This window comes from Leuciscus leuciscus (genome assembly GCF_965113295.1).
Source record: "Leuciscus leuciscus genome assembly, chromosome: 13".
In the NCBI taxonomy this organism is placed as follows: Eukaryota; Metazoa; Chordata; class Actinopteri; order Cypriniformes; family Leuciscidae; genus Leuciscus; species Leuciscus leuciscus.
Window position 1 is genome coordinate 4,572,149 of NC_138737.1, and position 21,320 is coordinate 4,593,468.

The 21,320-nt window shown below is 35.8% G+C and overlaps 1 protein-coding gene across 1 annotated transcript in view; it reads right to left on the minus strand.

Moving 5' to 3' along the window:
- Positions 1-298: 298 nt before the first annotated feature.
- dock5 (dedicator of cytokinesis 5) overlaps positions 299-21,320 on the minus strand; it is a 64,929-nt gene continuing 43,907 nt past the window's right edge. The window contains exons 37-51 of the mRNA XM_082187817.1: positions 20,418-20,537; positions 19,483-19,572; positions 17,305-17,409; positions 16,665-16,806; positions 15,796-15,877; positions 15,626-15,710; positions 14,185-14,271; positions 12,652-12,828; positions 11,007-11,090; positions 9,811-9,948; positions 8,511-8,677; positions 5,123-5,267; positions 4,255-4,405; positions 3,180-3,301; positions 299-3,022 (exon numbers count right to left, since the gene is read on the minus strand). Coding sequence (XP_082043943.1) covers positions 2,921-3,022; positions 3,180-3,301; positions 4,255-4,405; positions 5,123-5,267; positions 8,511-8,677; positions 9,811-9,948; positions 11,007-11,090; positions 12,652-12,828; positions 14,185-14,271; positions 15,626-15,710; positions 15,796-15,877; positions 16,665-16,806; positions 17,305-17,409; positions 19,483-19,572; positions 20,418-20,537 — 1,797 coding nt within the window. The 3' untranslated portion in view covers positions 299-2,920. The remainder of the gene's footprint in view (positions 3,023-3,179; positions 3,302-4,254; positions 4,406-5,122; positions 5,268-8,510; positions 8,678-9,810; positions 9,949-11,006; positions 11,091-12,651; positions 12,829-14,184; positions 14,272-15,625; positions 15,711-15,795; positions 15,878-16,664; positions 16,807-17,304; positions 17,410-19,482; positions 19,573-20,417; positions 20,538-21,320) is intronic.

The window sequence follows — 21,320 nt, forward strand, 5'->3', positions numbered from 1 at the left end:
ATTATAAAGTGTTACTGAATACTTTTTGTGAAAAAAAAAAACGACTTTATTCCACTATTCATTTCCTTTTCTCTGGGCCTCGAGTGAGTTCACGTAGTGTTTTAGCGCAGCTAAACGCAGCTACCTGTGTTGTACGTCACACGTAGGCTCACTATTGGCCGACGCTGGTCATGTGTGTGACGTGCAACACAGACGCTGTCACGTAGTGTAACATAGACGCTGTTACACTACGTGAAAAAACTCGAGGCCCAGAGAGAAGGAAATGAATAGTGGAATAAAGTCGTTATTTTGGGGGGGGTTTGCGCACAAAAAGTATTCTCGTCGCTTTATAAATTTAAGATTGAGCCACTGTAGTCACTTGGACTATATTAACGATGTCTTTAATGCATTTTCTGGGCCAGCAAGTTATAGTGTCTTAGAAGCCTATGGAGGAGTGAGCCAGCTCTCAGATTTAATCAAAAATATCTTAATTTGTGTTCCGAAGATGAACGAAGGTCTTACGGGGTTGGAACAACATGAGGGCGAGTAATTACTGACAGAATTTTCATTTTTGGGTGAACTAACCCTTTAATAATAATAATAATAATAATAAACTTTATTTTATATAGCGCCTTTAAAGGCAGCTTCTCAAAGCGCTGTACAAGAAAAACGCACATAAAACAATGAATAAAATAATAAAAATAAAAGTCATCAGGCATACGCTAGTCTAAAAAAATACGTCTGAAGTTGATACTGAATTAATAATGATTATTTTTTAAAAAAAATTCAGCACATTTCTATCTTGTTTAAATCAAGGATTAGAAGTTGTTTGGGCAAATACAACTACGTTTTCCATAGGGATTATTTTTTTATAGGCCTGTTAAAATAAGAAAACCAATTTGCATGTGTGATTATTTGAAAAGTGCGAAACATTAATTTCTTTCTCATTTGATTTCACCTGCAAATTCTAAACATTTAAATGGAACAAGTTACAACAAATCTCACACTGGCAAGTTCTGAAAAGAAACTGTTGTGTTCTCTCAAGTGGGGTTTAATAATGCATTGAGTTGGTGTTCAGTGATGCATAGAGTTTGATTGTGCTGGAAGCATTCTGTTATGCCTGACGAATGTATACGTTCATTTACTTGGGTCTGAAAGGACAGTGAGATTGAAGTAAAAAGTTACAATAAGTTAATGCTACTCTCTGTGTCAGTGTGATCCTTACCAAACACAACAGAAACCAAATGAAGATTTATTTAGACTGAAAGGTAATTTGACTCAACTATTAAACTCCATTAGTAGAAAAACTAGTAAACAGTTTGATTCAAGATTTTTTGGCACTTTTATTCAAACTACAGAGCAAAAATAACAGTTTCTGATTGGCTGTTGTCCAGTGGCTTTAACAGGTTTCTGCCTGCAGGTGAAAAACTGCCAATTTTGGCCGCAAAAATATAAATAATTACTTTAAAAACATGCATTTACTAAACTGAAAAGTGTTGAAATGTTGAAATGATCCAGGCCAGAATCCCAGTGGACTGTATTTTTGTTCAGAATGAACAAATTAAAATAAAAAAAACACTAATTCGTTGATTCAAATCTAATTTAAATTACAGTTTCAAGTTTAAATAATTCTGTAAAGAAAAATTCTATATTTACACCTACAATCCCTTTATAAAAACATTGTTCTGGATTCCCTGGAATTTTGTGTAATTTCTATCACATTTGTTCATGGTTTAATACAGAATGTACAAAACATTTCATTCAGAAATAGAATTTCCCATGTGCACATCAATTAAATATCATATTTGCACAAAAAAAGCACACTCTTTAAGTACAAAACTATGCAATATTTATGCAAATTACCTTAATATAAGAACCCATTACAAACAACATTAATGCCATGTAGTTTTTACCCAGTGAACCTTAACTGTGAACTCCTGCTATTCTGAAACAAATTCATAACTGGAGCGCTGTATTCAAAAACATTACAATGAATAATTTACACATCCAAAGTTGCATTCTATCACAATGGAAGAGACAAATTTGGAATCACAAAATAAAAAACATCATATAAAAAAAAAAAAAAAAAAAAAACACATCATGAGCAAAAAATACAGTACACAAATACAGCTTTTCCATACAGTGCACATACTACTGAAGTGATTCTGACTTGAGGTACATGAACCAGCAAACCTTAGATATGACTCGTTTCATAGACGAGTATATGTTGATCCAAACCAGGGCCGTCCCAAGCTTGGAGCGGACCGACCGGCCCAGATCCAAACCAAATGTACCGTTCCGCGAAGAACTACGGTGAGATTTAAGTGCTGACACACTCCTGAATTCTGTTTTTTAATTTGCTAAAAACTTGCATTATTATACTGATTTAGTTCACAGGCTTTCTACACAGCTCTCTACAGTGAAAACACATAGACAATCAGTCTTTTCTCATTCCTTGGTTCAACAAGTTCAACTAGAAAAGATTTAATTGCATGAATGCACAACTCAACAATTATGAGCAATGTGCAAAGTGAATATGTGCACCGAGGAAGTAAAAATAACTTCAATAACTTTAAATATTTATTTTTATAAGGCACAGCTACAGGTCTAGATAAACTAATGAATCCAGTGGATGCGAGGCCGATCTGAACATTCAAACCAACCTTTGGTCACGTTCCTGCCCAGCAGTGATGAATAAATACGTTTCTCAGTTCATTTCCAAATAAAAAACAGCATTTTATCATAATTAAACTGCTGTTTTGCTACAAAAAAAAAAAGTTATGACAATCTTCAATCAAATTTTCATCACAAAACCCAGCTCAGAATATCTTAAAAGAGGAGCAAGTACCGTTCAGATGTGTTTCCTCTTTAAATCGAACCCTCACAGCACGCAATAATATGAGACACGGGTACCGCGGGCGTCAGGAGAACAGGAGGGTCTTTATTGTGGATTGCTCTCATATGTGGAAAACATGGACTTGCGTGTTTTGGGTGGTGGCGGTGGAGGCTTGATTTCAGCTTTCGTCGGTAAAGGAGGCGTGAACTATGGGTGACAGAGGAAAAGCTTATTATTTTCAGTCTGTAAATGTGGTTTCAGCTTTCTATACTGTTTTTCTCATCAAGATTTTAGGTCAAAATACAGATGAATGCACAAAGGAAAGTGTTAAAAATGTAACTTTTTTCCATATGCCGTGTCTCACCTCAGAAGTAGAGTTATAGGTGCTCTCGCTCTCGTGAGGGTGTTTCTTGGGTGGCATTGGTGGAGGGATGTTCGTGATGTCAGGTGTGCTGAAGTCACTCTCGCTCGGGAGACAAGTGTAACCTACGGGAAGGTGATCAATATGAATGTCAATACAGACGTGCCATGTCCTGGATCAGTGTGTTCGATCTGTGTATTTATAACATCATCCTTACATGCCTCTAGAAACTGTTGTTTGTTTAAAACTTTTTAAGTTTTAAAAAACTGCATAATTCTCATATCTACATTTGTGTTATTTCGGTAGAAAACACATTAAATTGGTCAAAAGTCACCATTAAGATATTTACATTGTTACAACTGATTCAAATAAATGCTCAATTTTGAACTTTTTATTCATCAAAGAATGTATGAAACTTATCAAATTTATCAAGGATTCCACACAAAACTCCACAACGGTTTTCAACAATGATAATAATCATAAATGTTTCTTGAGCAGCAAATCATCATATTAGAATGATTTCTGAAGGATCATGTGACACTGAAGACTGGAGTAATGATGCTGAAAATTCTAATTGCCATCAAAGGAATACATGATATTTGAAAATATATTTAAATAGAAAGTTATTTTAATTTGTAATTTTGCAGTTTTTACTGTATTTCTGATCAAATAAATGCAGCCTTGGTAAACATAATAAACTTCTTTCAAAAACAGTTAAAAATCTTACCAAGCTTTGACTTTTGAATGGTTTTGTATTTTGAGAACCTTTTTTTTATTTTTTAACATTACTGTAGTGGCACCACGGTATAGAGATATTAGCATACAGTAATACCATAATGCTTTGACATGTAGTTATTATGGTGAAGAAAACCCACAGATCAAGTACAAAAAAGCCCACCATCTCCATAAGTGTCAGTGTTGTGTGTGTGTGTGTGTGTGTGTGTGTGTGTGTGTGTGTGTGTGTGTGTGTGTGTGTGTGTGTGTGTGTGTGTGTGTGTGTGTGTGTGTGTGTGTGTGTGTGTGTGTGTGTGTGTGTGTGTGTGTGTGTGTGTGTGTGTGTGTGTGTGTGTGTACTCACTCGAGCTGCGCGGTGTGTGTGGTGTGGCAGGCAGAGGGCTGAGTGGGTTGTGTAAACTCAAATTGGATGATTCTCCATGAAACAGCGACAGCGTGAGTCTCCGGTCCCCTATCGTCAGACTTTTCGGCCTTGGCTGCTTCTCTGGAGGAATCTGCCACCACACAGAGACAGCGCATCAAATGAATCATATCTCCAAATATTACATTAGTCCATTTTATAAATGTCTACAACTCTACAATTGATACCACTCAATCATTTGATTCACTATGAAATGATATAAATCAACGTCAAACAGATCGTGATCATGTTAACATCACAGAGCCATCGCATATAGGGCCGGATTTACTAAACAGGGCAAATTAGCATTAGAGCGTGATTCCACAAAAACGCAGATGGGAGTGAAAAGCTCAGCTCGTGATCTACTGATGACGTGCAAATTAAAGAACACAGAGGCAGGACCGTTTCTATAATGACCAACGCAATCTACTATGAGCAGCTCAAATTAGCTTCTGATTTAAGAAGGGCTTTTTGGGGGCGTTAAATAATGGCCCAAATACCAGTAAATTGATGAGCGCAAACCTTAGTAAATCACATTGCGTAATTCATTTAAATAATCTCCTTCCATAAATTTTGCATCTGAAAGGGAAACTCCTACAAATGCATATGCAATAAGGTCAGCCGGACGCCTTTTCAGCGCTAATTTTTCACTGCGTGTCTTTAGTAAGACAAGTAAACCCTGACAGTCGTATTTTTTTAACGGCAAAAGAGGGTTTGCGCTGGCACAAGCTGAAGTGAATCTGGCCCTAAATGTTTAAAACTGCTCACTGACAGCCATGAACAGAAGAATGAACACAAAAGCTCCCAGCACCTGGTCTGTGTCAGCGGGTCGCTCCAGTAAGACCTGAGACTTGCTCATGCTCCATTCCTTCCTGTTCTTCTTACTTATCCGATTATCTTCCTCTGAGCGGGACAGAACCGAAACCCTGCTGTCGCTCACGCGGGAGAGCAGCGAACTGAGAGAAAGAGAGACAATCAGATATTTGTGCACCTGTACAAATCCTCTGAGCATGTTGCCATGTATTATGCATTTGTGCAACAGCATTCTGCTTGTGTATTAGTTTAGTAATCTCAGGTCTAGAAACACATTTGACTACAAGTAAGCCACTCGTGGATTGAGTGGCGCAGAAGTAGAAACCTTCAGAAGTAAAAAAACTACGTATATGCAGTTATTCTTGGGAGATTCTTCAGAGATATTTGATGTATTCCCCCAGCTGCCTGTCTTGGTAATTGCTACTTATATGATATACGCACTTCATTGACATTTCAATAAAAGCACATTGCTAAAAACAGAAGTTTAAATGTTAACATAAGATAAGTAAACCAAAGATGTTCAAACATAAAATGGAAACATTGAGTATAATAACTGCTTCTGACTAACATGAAAAAGTCACAATAAAACAGTACAAACACTATAAAACATTCAATCATGAAGTTTTAACATGCACAGAAGGACATTAAGAGTTTCCAAACTCTTCTCAACTCTTCACTTTTATGACATGAACACGTTTATTTAAATGGATGAAGTTCTTAAACTGTTAATGTCCGTATGAAACAGTTTGAGCAACACATTTTAGCACTGATTGTTTTATGAATCTGTCACGATGTACTTCATTTTGAATTTCCGAATTACAATGTTGATTCATTCCATGTCATAGCCGATAACCAATAAAACGACTGATATTAAGTGAATATTATCCCTCTACTGCATGAATTTTGATGACACATGATAAAAATTATTTCACATCATTTCCTGGCTCATTTGGGAACATTTTATTGATTTATTGAAAAATGTCCCTCCCCCAACCCCCCCACCCCAAAATATTTTTTTGTTGCCTGAGGGCAACGTTATGCAACAATGGTAAAGAATCATAGAGAAAATGATCATTATACAATTCTCAGAGAGCAATACAAAAATAAAAAAAATTATTAAAAAATGTCAAGAAATCATTTAAGTAAAAAGGGAAAAACACTTAAATAACTCTGACTGGCAATCCAATGGACGAGTCTGGGTTTGGCAGGAAAACGGTACTTGCCTGACTGCATTGTGCCAAGTGTAAAGTTTTGTAGAGGGGGGATTATGGTGTGGGGTTGTTTGGTGGAGGGGGGATTATGGTGTGGGGTTGTTTGGTGGAGGGGGGATTATGGTGTGGGGTTGTTTGGTGGAGGGGGGATTATGGTGTGGGGTTGTTTTTCAGGGGTTGGGCTTTGCCCCTTAGGTCCAGTGAAAGGAACTCCTAATGCTTTAGCATACCAAGACAATTTGGACAATTTCATGCTCCCAACTTTGTGGGAACAGTTTGTAGATGGCCCCTTTCTGTTCTAACATGACTGTGGATGCTGCACATTAGTGTCACTTTGGTGACTTTGGGTGTTCCTGTGCACCCAGGAACCCTACATCTTCCCTACTTGTAACACATTATTTGCCATTGTGAGGTATTGTCCAAGACATCCTTGAAAAGTACCCCTTATCGCATAACGTTGCCCTGAGGCAACAAAAAGAAAAACTGAATTTGTGAACATGCAAAATAAAAAGAAATTCACAAAACCTGCCAAAAGGCTTCTCTACACCTTCATACACACACACATATTTTTTATGTACAGTTCATGTCATTTTAAATATGATTACTAAAGCAAATAATCTTGCTTTCATCTCACACCATGTGCTCCTGTGACCATGTGTCAGAAAAGGACGTCCCGCCTTCAAATGGTGCTTGATAGTGACTCCCAAACCTTATTGGACTGTTCTTTGATACTTTTTCAAACATTCTAATTGGTTGCAATCATTTAAAGAAAAATGTACTGAACACAGGGCTTAAGAAAACTTTCCGTTGCCTGGGGGCAACGCTATGCAGTAGAGGGTTATGGAGCCCAGTACATGACATGCAGGGAAAATATATACTATATTGTAGCCAAAAATTAAGAGTTCATTCCCTTGGTTTATTCATTTCTTCCCTCATTTTACTAAATTGTGGCCACGTTGTAATAATTCGTTCCAATGTTTTAGTTCAATCAAAACAAGGGAGCAAACTAGTACAACGTGGCTAACCACTTACTAAAATTAGGGAGCAAATTAAGTTGTGGGAACGATTTCTTAATTTGCGACCATGATATATATATATATATATATTTGTGTCCGCATGTCATGTGCTCCATAGAATACTATTTTGCCTAATACATTAAAAATACAACAACAACAAATAAATTCTATAGTTTTAAATGCTGCAAGGTAATTAAGCCATAGCAACATAATAAAGTATGAATAATGGATACTGACTGCTAAAGATTACATGTACCACTGCTAAACTATAAGTGTTTTTAAAGGTCAACTTTACGTGATCATCATCTAAATGTAAAAACATGCAATTAAATATCTAATCAGCCAATATATCCATTATCAACCACTAAAAATAAAATGTTTCAGTTAACACAACCTTTCGTACAATATCTAAGTAATGCACACACACACAAAAAAAACTCTTTGCTTTGTGATTAAAATACTTATTTGATGTAAAGCTAAAATTAACTAAACTGAATTCTAAAGGTCAGACTCAGAGCAAGAGAAAATGGTCATAAAAACTAAATTATTGACTATTTTGGCACAAAAAAACTTGACTAGTATTATAAGTGGACCTCATGGGAAATAAGAATTAATAAGAATTATTTACCAAGAAGATTTTCTAAATAAAGCAGCACACGCTCGGATGATATCAAACGATGCATAAAGTGACAGGGGAAGAAAAACGGAAACTGAACTTTTCATGTTCTTTCCGACTAAGCATCATTCATCCACTATAATGATTTTCCAGAAAGAAAGCATTTATAGGCAAGTGTGATGACCAGTTAGGAATGACTAATTTAGAACAGTTTCATCTGCAAATACTTGAAGGAAAACAAGCAGGTTGTCATTTACTCCGATAAGATAAGATTTTAGGTCTAAGATAAGATTTTTATCTAAATTATTGGGGAGTTAACGGTAATTAAGGACTTGTTTAATGAGAACCCACTTACACATAAAAGAACCAATTAAACATGGAGGTTAAACCGGATTAATGTCATGTTTGTCCACTAGCAGAGGCGTAATTACAGGGGAAACTGAATCCTTCCATGACCACGGGAACTCTGTCCTACGATAAATTAGCTCTCGGTGCGCTGCTGAAAATGAGGACGATTATTTCTATGAAGGAGAGAATACTGACTCCTGGGATGCAGGCCTGGAGGAGTTTCCGTCGGAGGAGCCTGAGCCGCTGGAGTGTCCCGAGGAGGCGTTTGAGATGGTGGACATCCGTCTGAGCGTGGAGGACATGATGTATGGCATCACCATCGACCCCACGCGACTCTTTTTCTTTTCGGTCAGAGAGCAGGGCTGGAGATACAGATACAAACACAAACATGTTTCTATTTATATCATGACTTGAATCTCACAGACCTCTGTAGTAATCTCTTAACTTTTAGCATTATAACGTAAATGTGAATTTAGCACTATTAAGTCTCCTTAATATATATATACATAAAATACTTATTATAAATTTAAAAATAATAAATGTATATATATAATAATTGCAAATAATACTTTTATTCAGCAAGAATGTATTAAATTGATCAAAAGTGACGGTAAAGTCATTTATAATGTTACAAATATTTCTATTTGAAATAAATACTGTTGTAAAATGTATCATGGTTTCCACAAAAAACTGTGATTGTACTGTTGATTACTGTTACAAACTGTTGATTATAACATTGATAACAATCAGAAATGTTCCTTGAGCAGCAAATCAGCATATTAGAATGATTTGTGAAGGATCATGTGACACTGAGTGAAGACTGGAGTAATGATGCAGAAAATTCAGTTTTGCATCACAGGAATAAATTACAATCAAATAGAAATAGTTACTTTAAATGCATAAATTGTGTGCACAGGAGACCCTAAACTTTTGAAGAGTATTATAAATCTATGGGATTTTTGCTTGGTAAAAATTGCTTGGTAAAGTAATAGCACGCTTCTGCACAAGTCGTCACATGATTTGAGGCAACATTCATGTATTTAGGGAAAAAGATAAGGGACAAGTTATGTGTCATCTAATAAGAACTGTGCTTACTTATAGTTAATTGGGATGGCAGAAAGATTTTTAACATCAAAACAATTATATACTTCACCTTTAAGCAACCTTGTGGCATACACAAAGATAAATATCTTAATAAAGAGGCTGGAAAGTGCAGGTCTTACTATGTTTGTGGGGACCAAATAAACCTGCAATTATAGCAAAAACCTGACACACAAAGACAAATATCACTTCATCAAAGCATGTCCTCCTCTTGTGGTCTTACTGTCTCAAGAAAATGAATCTTGATGAGTCTTAGCTGATCTCAAATCTCCTTCAAAGTAATTGTTAGACAATATTCCGTATGAATCATTTCATCAGATCTGAAACATTGCGACCCAAAAACAGGCTGTTAAAAACGGGCTCTTCTCAATAGAGTCGTGTTCGTCAGACTCACTAGAGTAATGACGCCATAGAGTTTCTCCACTTTGGCGCGCAGGTCCTGGAAGCAGGACACGATTCTGTTGTGAAGGGGTTTGAGCTGCTCCGTGGATTTCTCTCCGTGGATCCGAATTCCCTCATCAAGCAATGGGACCTGAGAAGCATTAAAGCATTTTCAACATTAAAAATGTAACACTGAATGGATCACTTTGATGCTTTTACAGTATCTGATTTTAATATGACAAAACATACAGTGAAACAGTACAAATGTATAGATGGTTTTATCATATATACTGTAGATGGTTTCAAAGCTATTTGAAATTTAGATTTAGAATTCTTTTTTTTAAAATGAGATTACTTTCATCAAGTAATTTAATCCATTTAATTATCTAAAGATATTTGATTATCTAAAAACAGGCAGTTCCACATGGTTATATAAATATACACTACCATTCAAAAGTTTGGGGTCAATAAGATTAAAGAAATTAATAGGTTAATTCAACAGGGATGCATTAGATTGATCAAAAGTGACTGTAAAAACATTTATAATGTTACAAATGATTTCTATTTCAAATAAATGCTGTTCTTTTGAACTTTCTATTAATAAAACGACCACAGTTTCCACATTAATATTAAGCAGCACTAATGCTTTACTGTATTTTGGTCCAATAAATGCAGCCTTGGTGAGAATACGATTCCATTTTTTTTTTTTTTTTACATGAAAAATTCTTAACAACCCCAAACATTTGATCGATAATGTGAATACATTTAGACAATATAATTTATATATAAAGTTGTGGTCAGAATTATTGGCACCCCTGTTAAATATGAGCAGAGATGGCTCTAAAAACGAATCTGCATCGTTTATCCTTTTGATCTTTCATTAAAAAAAATTCACAAAAATCTAACCTTTCATTAAAGTAAAAGAATTGAAAGTGGGGGGAAAATCACATTATGAAATAAAACTTTTCTACAAAACACCATCAGGGCAATAATTATTTTACTTCAATGAAAAGTTAGATTTTTTCAGAATTTTTTGAATGAAGCAATGCAGATTTATTTTTACAGCCATCTTTGATCATATTTACCAGGGGTGCAAATAATTCTATATACATAGTTAACATGGTAGATGGTCATATCTCCCACTTATATGTGAATAATCTGAGTATTGTGTGAGTGGTTAAACACAACACAGATCTGCAGAAGTGTCACCTGCAATGCAATCAGGTGTTTCAAGACTTCAATGCGTTCCAGGTGGTCGGGGTTCTTCTTCATGTAGGCGTCTGTGAAAAACGCCTGAGGGGTGAAACAAAAATTTCAATCAGAATCAGCCGGTGCTCCAGCAGACCTAACGCCTAGAGACACACATCAATTTTTCATATCTGACCAGGACTAAAGATACAGAGCAACTCTTGAGCACATCTGACTGATTTAGCTGAGGACTATCAGGGTGTTAGCTTGATTTGGGCTTGATTTCCTTTGGTTAAAAATGAATAGAATCAAAAATACAGAAAAGGTGTGCACATCCCAAACCTTTATTGGGCTCAGGTGCAGGAGAAAAAGACGACAATCATAGAAGTAAGAAGAGTAATGTCCGCACGCTGAGCTTACAGCTCTGAAATTAAAGGCCATGTAGATGATTTGTTCCAGAAACATTTTTGTTATGCTGGTTGAAAGTTAGCAATCACTAAGTTAAGTGGTCTAAATGTATTTATATGTATATAAATCGTCTGTTGAAGGCGTGGTAGCCTGACTACGTCAGACTTCGTACTTCCACTCAATTTCAGTTCACTTCTGTACTCAGTCTGAGATAGCGACCTATCTCCCAGTTTTCCTCCGGCCTCAAAACAGCCGGCCAATCAACGGACAGAGGGTGGGCTGAGAGCCGTGACGTAGACGCTGATTGTACCGTGGATGCGTAGATTTACTTCACATAATCTGCAAAAGTCGTTCACAGCCATGTTCACTCCGGTATTTCGCTCGATGGTTTTGTTTTCGCATCATACATGTGTTTACAGTGGAAGTTAGATGCGGCTGAGCCAGCGCATAACACACGTCATAACCAAACGTTATGTGATTGGCTTACGGGTAACCAATGATTTTAAACTTCAGACAAGTGCCCCCCCGCGAGAAAGAAAACGCTTTTCAATTATGCCCTTCCAGACTCTGTCTACGAAGCAAAGCGAAGTAGCAGAGTTTGGTATTACCAGGCTAAAGGCGTAGGACCTTCAACATAAATGTTCGTCCGAATTCAATGATACGATGTCCTACCTGCCAGTCAACATATGTATTTCCATATCTCCGCACACCTGTTCGCGCAGATATCACACGTCATCAGCGCAATTCATGCTATGCAGAGTTAGACAGACGTCAGTGACCGAGCGCCGCAAACGAAACAGAAAGCTGTCTTATACAGTTATTCCTGAACCAAAACAACCAGCTTATGCTGCGTTCACGCCATAACTACTGTCATTTGGAAGAGATGGAAACCCGTGACATTATACTCAGAGGGGTTCGTGACGTGAATTTATGCGTTTCAGTGGCAACACTATCAACGTTGAAATGAATCTGCAGCAGTCAGGTGGTACAGGTCAGAGCTCTTTAAGTTATGTTCATTATTATTGTAATGTTGTGTGCTTTGAGACATGAGGTAGTTTAACTCCATCTCTCGTGGCACTTGCTCCCTGCTGTGCACGTTTATGTGTTTTGAAGGAGGTGTGGCATTGGAGACACTTTAAAGGGAGCATGGGATCTCATGGTTTCGAAGCTAGCTCGCTATTGCTAGCCTCTCTGAAAATTGCCTACCCTTCCTTTGATAGAAGTAGCAGAAGAGAAGAAACAGGGGAGAAAGACTGACCTTCTCATAGTTGGAAAAGCCGCCCATGACAGCCGGGTCCACGATTCCATTGAGCATCATGGAGAGCGGGTGCACAGGAAGAGAGCGGTCACACGCCTGCTGCTGTACCAGATTACTCAGCTTCTCATTGGCCAGCTCCATGGTTTCTATGGCGTTGTCCAAAGGGCTGATCTCTTCCTACAAACAGAGAGATAAGATCTGATTATGATCATACACTACCATTTGTTTTAAAGAAATTAATACTTTTATTCAGCAAGGATGGATTCAATTGATCAAAAGTGACAGTAAAGACATTTATAACGTAAAAAAAAAAAAAAAAAAGAAGGATTTCAAATAAATGCTGTACTTTTGAACTTATCAAAGATCCTCAAAAAAAATCATCATGTTACCACAAAAATATTAAGCACAACTGTTTTCAACATTGATAATAATAATCAATGTTTATTGAGCAGCAAATCAGCATATTAGAATGATTTCTGAAGGATCATGTGACTAAAGACCGGAGTAATGATGCTGAAAATTCAGCTTTTCGTCACTGTAATAAATTACATTTTTAAATATATTCAAAAAGAAAACAGTTATTTAAAAAAATTGTTACACTTTATTTCAAATATTCCACTTCAGACATTCTACTAACTATAAGTAACTTTGCAACTACATGTCAACTAACTCTCATTAGAGTATTAGTAGACTGTAGTAGATTGTTAGTAGACTGTTAGGTTAGGATTAGAATGAGTTAATTAAGTTTAAAAGTAGTTTATTAAGTTGATCAGTAGAATAAGTTGACATTTACTTGCAAAGTTACTTATAGTTAATAGAATGTCTAAAGTGGACCATCAAAATAAAGTGTTAATCTCTCTAAATATTCTCTGTTTTTACTGTATTTTTGCCTTGGTGAGCAAAAGACTCCAAACTTTTGAGAATGACATAAAATGGCATATTTTGAAACTGGAATATCATAAAGGCTTGTAGGAGGGTTATTTTAATCTATGCCAGTACATTTACATTTATTCATTTAGCAGACGCTTTTAAACAAAGCGACTTACAAATGAGAACAATAGAGGACCCTTCTCAGTTTAATCTAACGCAGTGCATGTTTTTTTGTTTTTTTCATTAAAAAAATAGAATAGAAGTGAAAGTGTTAGTATTACTAGATCAAGTGCTGCCGAAAAAAATATCCTTTATTTTCTATATTGATATTGATTTGATTTTGATACAGATATTGCTTACTGCCAGTAAGCAATATCCTAGCAACAGTACAGCAACACACAAGCATCACACACATTTTCTCCAGTAGAAATCTACTGTTATTATTACATCAGCAGAAACATTATTTTAGAAAAAGTCACAATTTGACTATGAAAACAATAACATGCACTGATTAACACATTAAGGGGCATTTGAAAAAAAGTCAAAAGGGTTCATTTTGATGTCATGTTGTCTTTTGTTAATAGGTAAGTATTCAGATAACACGTTTGACATTAAACAATAAAAGCGTGTTTTAGAGTATTTCGAGAAGGACGAGTTACTCACCACAGACATGGATTTCACTTCAAACCACTTGAGGATTCCTGGAAAGCGGTATGCTGTAATAAAAGTGGTCCTTTCGATCCACATGGTCTGTGATGTCAAAGGTAGAGAGGCACATTTACACAGAGGGGTAACAGGATCTGAAGGTTAATCATCACCCATTTATGAATAATTATATAGAACTGAATTACAGGTTCTTGTACCACCTAGAAACTAGTGAAATGTAGTTTCACAGAATCACAACATTCAAGATTACTGGCAATAACGGTGATTCTTCAGAGTTAGTGAGTGGCAGCTTTCTTTTAAAAGTTTAATTAGGCATTTAAATCATTATCATCATCAGGGGGTTGACAATCTGACATTTTTTTAAAGAGCTATTAAGTCTTGATTTTGTTTTTGGCATCTACTAGAATAGGTTTTATGCTTTAATGACAGAAAAGTCTGTCAGTAACGCTCTGTTTAGTTCCTGTCTCTATGAAGCCCTTCCTTACGAAAAGCATAGTGTGCTCTGATTGGTCGGCTGGACCAGTGTGTTGTGATTGGTCTGTGAGTTTCAACCCACTACTAACCTACTCAGCCAGGCTTTGCACCCTTTTTTTGTGTATGCCTTGGACGGGAATTATTTAAATGAGGAATATTGTGACGTGTTCGTTCCCGGAAGAAAACTCAAGACTACAATGGAAGCGTTTCAGGGAGTTCAGAAGCGCACTGATATAGAGAAGAACTGACTTTTTATGCTCTAACAGCAACATTACATGCTAAACAAAGTTAAAAATGTAAAAAAAGAATAATAGGAGCCCTTTAAATGACTGCTTTTAAATGATTTCTTGTGATTATCAGATATGGATATTTTTCATAGAGATTGCATATAAAAGGTTTTAAACCAATTAATACTGAGCATAAGCTAGACTTCACCCCCCACTTTTACTACAATTTTTATATTGTTTTTCTTCCAAGAAACATAGATGTTAGAATGTCCAAGCAGCTTTTTACAAAACGTGAATAAAAAATAAAAAGTAGAGTCATTTTTTACTGCCAAGCTTCAAAAACAACATAATAACACTTTTGTCTTTGAACTATTCCTTTAACATTTAATTCATTTTAATGACTCTTTTAGACTTGGAAATAACATTTTTTTTCAGACACAAATTTGAGGTTTGCCATGCCTGTCAGACCCCTGCATTCATTTCCTTGGTTGCAAGTCACAAACAATCTTGATGAAAACCATCAGTCACTCACTCATGGGGTTTGAGCTTGACACTTCAAACTAAAGCTTGCAAAACAGTTTTGACAAGGTTAAAAAAAATTATAATGTCAACAATGTTGAAATAAAAAATGTCAGTAATTTAATCTGAAATCATCTTTTTCGTGCACCACAAATACCCTCATCTGCCTTATCGGTCAACCTCAGTGATTCAATATTTGATCAATGTTTGCAACTTACGGCAAACTCATTGTCAGGATCTTTTTCTCCTTTCCTAAACGGTCTTGAATACTGGAACTTGTCCACCTCGTTCGTCCTGTAGTAACTGAGAAAACAACAGAAGGAAAATAAGATCTATTACAGCATTATTTACAGTAGATTTGAATTGTGACAACGGCGTTGATTCATACTTGAGGATTTGTTCAGGAACTCCCTTGTCCTTGAACTGTGAAGGTAAAGTTAGGACAGGCTTCACCGTAAAACACTGAATATCTGCAGGGAATCAGTTAAGGATAGAAAACTGTTCACATTGACTTAATTTGGTCCAAATGCTTACTGATTTAATGTGAGGCACATACACTACCGTTCAAAAGTCTTGGGTTGGTAAGATTTTTGTATAATGTCTTTGGAAAAACTCTCTTAACAAAGGCTGCATTTAAACATAAAAAAAACAGTAAAACTGTAATATTGTGAAATGTTATTACAATATAACAATTGTTTTCTATTTGAAATATATATATATATATATATATATATATATATATATATATATATATATATATATATATATATGTAATTTATTCATGTGATGCAAAGCTGAATTTTCAGCATCATTACTCCAGTCTTCAGTGTCACATGATCCTTCAGAAATCATTCTAATATGATGATTTGCTGCTCAAGAAACGTTTCTTATTATTATCAATGTTAAAAATGTTGTGCTGCTTAATATTTTTGTGGAAACCATGAAAATGTTTTTTTTCAGGATTCTTTGATGAATAGAAAGTTCAAAAGAAGATTTATGTGAAATAGAACACTTTGGTAACATTATAAATGTCTTTACTGTCACCTTTGATCAATTTAATGCATCCCAGCTGAATGTAACTATTATATTCTTTTTTTTAAATTACTGACCCCAAACCTTTAAATGTTACTATATTTAATTTAACAGTAAAAAAAAAAATTAAACATAAAACAAACTCATAAATCTTAAAATTCCACAGAATTTAGCCAACAAAAAGCTTTAACATCAGTATCTTGCTGGGTTGAAGGTGAAGGATACGTTGACCGGGTGAGTTAAAGATGTTTTCACCAGGGGGCGATGTGCTGGTTATCTTCACTGCATTGGGAAACTGAGACATGAGCTTGAGGCTAAAGTCTTCCAGCCACTCATACTCTTTACCACGGTAAATGAACATTTTGTTCTGTTAGACACAGGGAGAGTCAAATTTAATTGAAGACTGTAAGCCACTGCTATTAACATTCTAGCAACAAAGTTCTTTCTCTGTTTAAGTGATTTTCATGGCTAGATATCTGGCATGCAGAACCAATAATAACTGCACAAAGCCTATCATTTCATTAGATGTCTAAGGGGCTCTTGTATATGTAAAAGTAAGGCACCAGGGTTTCCAAACCCCTGACTGTGAACAAAAGTATTATTTTCTTGTTAAAACCCAATTACTCTGAGAGCTCTTTGGGGAGAGCTCCAATCAGAATATCTGTTTTCCTTTGGCAATGCTTAATGCCCAAATGCCCTGCCAGCATGTTTGTGTCACTGTTTAATCCATACTTTACACCGCATAAACAACTGAAAATTAGACATTTGAGCACCAAATGGGGGAATAATTCTCCAAGTTGCCTTTTGAAAATCGTCTCCTATTTTAAATCCAGGCAAAACTGGGATACAGCAGCAATTCACTCACCCTGAGGAAGGAGGGGAAACCTTGACCGTAGTATCCCACTGCGAAATATTCGGGCTGAGGTCTCATGGCGTGCATGATGTTCTCATAATACTGTGCCTGCTGTTTCTGTGTACAAAACAACTGGTGTTTTTACATTTCAATTTGCAATTAAGGCATCTAAAAGTCAAGCATAAAAGGAATAGTTCAGCTGAGAACAAAAGCACTGTCATCATTTGAACATCCTGTATTACTTTTCTTCTTCCTTAGAACATAAAAGGAGAATTGTATGTGTGTTCACGCTGCTCTCGTACATACAATGAACGTGAAAGAGGTCATAATACTTGTGAAACATATTGCAATTCTTGTGAAGTCATGTGACAGCTTTTGGGTGAGGAAAATTTTAATATTGCACATATTCATCTATTTTTGACCGTTCTGATGGTTCCAAAAAACTGTTGCGTAACTAGTTTGACCTCTATTGCACGTAATCCTGCTAATACAAAGGCTTCAGTCAACTTCAATTACTGTTATCTGCCCCATAATGCCTTTGATCAAAGCACTTAACCCCTGGTTCTTCCAATACTTGGAAAGACGAACAATTATGATCCTTTTAGTAGCTTATTTTAAGAGGTTAATAATTATCAAGGTCATAGTAGTCATAAAAAAAAAAATCGAATTGTTGTAATTTTTCCTACAGCTCTCTGATAAAAATGCTTTTGATACCGTAACACAACAAGGCAGTCTAAGTGGCAGCAATCTAACACTGAAGAATTGCCCATACTGCCAATCATTTCGAATGTTGTTATGATTCTGTAAAATACCTATTTTCTAGGTCGTGGGAGAGCCTGTAAATCATATTCATATATATTAATTCATAAATGGAGATAATTAACGTTCAGAATCAGATCTTGGAACCCCTCTGTGTAAATGTGGCTCTCCGCCTCTGGCCTCACAGACCATGTGGCTCTTTTATAGTTAAATATGGAATTGCAATTGTGTTTCCCTTCACTGTTTTTTCCTCCCACCTCATATTATTTCCATCACAAAAGTTTTAAGATTGTTGGGTGAACACAAAAGTTTTGTGAGAGAACGCAAAAGCACTGAAATATAATTTTTCCAACCATCTTAGTTTTCATGTGCCTTTTTGAGATGTTATTGTTAGCTAAAGCTAAAACTATTAATCTTTTTAATAATTGAAATAAAGCTGAAATAAAAAATTATAAATGTTACCTTGGAAACTAACTGAAACATTTTTAAGTTGAATTATTAAAATGACTAAATCTGAAATAACAAAAGCTAAACAGAAATTGTAAAAAATAAAATAAAAACTAATAAAGTACAAATAAAACTTTAAATATAAAAATAAAAGCTACTTCAAAGCATTAATAAATATTAGACTAGTGCATAAATAAAACAAAACAATATTTGTACAACAAATATGGTGGTTTTATGTTGTTTTTATCATTTTGGAGTTCGACAGCACTCCTGTTCACTTTAAACGTATGGGAACATTTTGCAGCCTGAACATTCAGATAAATATCTCCTTTTGCGCTCCGACAATAAAGAAAAAATTCAATCGGGTGCGGAATGACATGAGGATAAGTAAATGATGACAGAATATTCATTTTTAAGTGTTCTACATACTTAACCTTTGGTATTTGTTACATTCAATTCAATGATTCCAATTCACACAAGAAATTAGAAATATAGGATTTATGCAGAATAAATGGGACTTTTTTTCCACCCATCTCAATAGCAAAATTTCCCAACTAATGTAAGGCACATTTTCTGCACCACAGGACAGAAAAGTTGAAGCAGTTGTCCACCCAATTCATCAGCACAAACTGATCAAACTGAAGTCAGCTGCCAAGTGAGAACTTGACAGAGCCAAAGGCAGAACTGAGAGAAGAGTGTGTAACTGCTACAGTAGCCGTTATCACACCAGTTTCCTTCCTCCTCTTGCTTGCAAATTGCCATGCTTATTTCCTGTGCCGAGTGACGGCTGCTACCCAGCCGACAGCGTGATGGATTACCAACCCAGAACGTGAATCAATAAGTAGTGCGTGAATCAAAACGCTAAAATGTTTGTACAATCACAGAGCATCTCCTGTTCAGGCAGAAGCTCGGGGGAGGTTTGTCTGCGGCGTTACCTTCAGATTAACAAAGAAACAAGAGGGAATTCTGTCACGTCTGTCTTACCAGCAGTTGACCGAGCTCTATGAAATCAAACATTTGGTTTTCGTGAAGTTTAACAAGCTGTTTGGCCATCTCGATGGCTTTCTCCCACATCTGTGGACAAAGAACAAACAAACAATAAATGAGAACGTGTTTTGATGGCAACACATCTGCGGTGTTTAAGGAACAGCTTCAATAATGAAACATCTGTTATCATTTAGTCTGCCTTACAGTGTTCCAAATCAACTACTTTCTTCATAAAAGATTTTTTTTTAAACATTTAAAAACATGATGCATTGTGACATGAAACATAGAGCAAAAGTTAACCATCCATCCATACATGCATACACACATTTATATATAAATGAGAAACACAAAAGTTGTTTTCTTTTTGGGTTAAATATATCTTTAAATGCACAACCGTTGAAGAGTCAGTTTTTTTCTTTTTCTTTTTTTAAAGAAATAAATACTTTTATTCAATAAGGATGCATTCAATTGGTCAAAAGTGACAGTAAAGACATTTATAATGTTACAAAAGATTTCTATTTCAAATAAATGCTGTTCTTTTGAACTTTCTATTCATCAAAAAATCCTGAAAAAATGTGTCACGGTTTCCACAAAAATGTGAAGCAGTTTTCAACATTGATAATAATGAGCAGCAGTTTCTTGAGCAGCAAATCATCATATTAGAATGATTTCTGAAGTATCATGTGACACTGGGTTAGGGTTATGGGTTATGATGCTGGAGTAATGATGATGAAAATTACAGGAATAAATTACATTTTAAAAAAGACTTCTAAAAAAATTCTTACAGACCGTAAACTTTTAAATGGCGTTAAACCCCAATATGACAATAATTCTCTTTTCTGTTCTTTACAGCTGTACTTCCCTAAAAATGGTGTGAATGGCATGTGAAGTAATTATATTAAAGCATTTTCATTAGATTTAGATGTGCATACTTTGCCCTTGTCCAGATTGCACATGATTTCCTGAAAAAGTCTTTCCTTCAGCTCTTGTTGTGTCCAGCCCTGAGCTCCGTCCCGTGGGATCAGGTGGGGCGCACACGGCTTGTCGGACCACTAGAAAGAGATTGCACAGTTCAGTCATGCCAATCACACTGATCTGCTAATCACTAAACTATGCTGCAACTTTAACCAGCACACTGCAAGAGCAATACGTTTCTGAGTGTAAATATTAAAATGCAAACCAGACTAAGTGAAGCAGAATAAGATTTTGGGGAGTGACAGGCTAAATGTTTGGCTTTTATAAAGATTTGGAGGATAACAACTGACTTTCAGTAGGCCATGTCATTTCCAAATCTATAGACATCCTTGTCATTGAATAATAAACTATTTTTAAAAAAAATTAAGCAAATTGTGAATAAATGGGAATGTGTCAAATCTCTTTAAAGGGTTAGTTAACCCAAAAATGAAAATTATTACTATTGTCGTTTCAAACCCTTTTAACTTTTGTTCATCTTCAGAACACAAGCTGCGTTTCCATTACCCTTCAAATTGCGCAAATTGAAATTGCGAATTGAAAATAATGGAAACCCAATTCAATTCCGCGAAACAGAAGACGGAAGACGAGACATTCAACTTTTTATGGTAATACTGGATTCTAAAAAACAAAGAAATGCCACAATTTATCAAGACCTCAAAGCAGATTTGAGGGAGAAGGGCTTCCAGAAGCCGTGGCAAATACTGCACTCCAAATGGAAAGCTCTCAAACAGAAGATTCTTATGGAAAAGAGAACCTCTGCAAAACCTCTGATGGGAAAGGGGAAATAAAATTCAAGGTTTTCAACCTAATACTAGGACAAAGACCAATTGTCACATCGATGAGCACAGGTCTGAACAGCA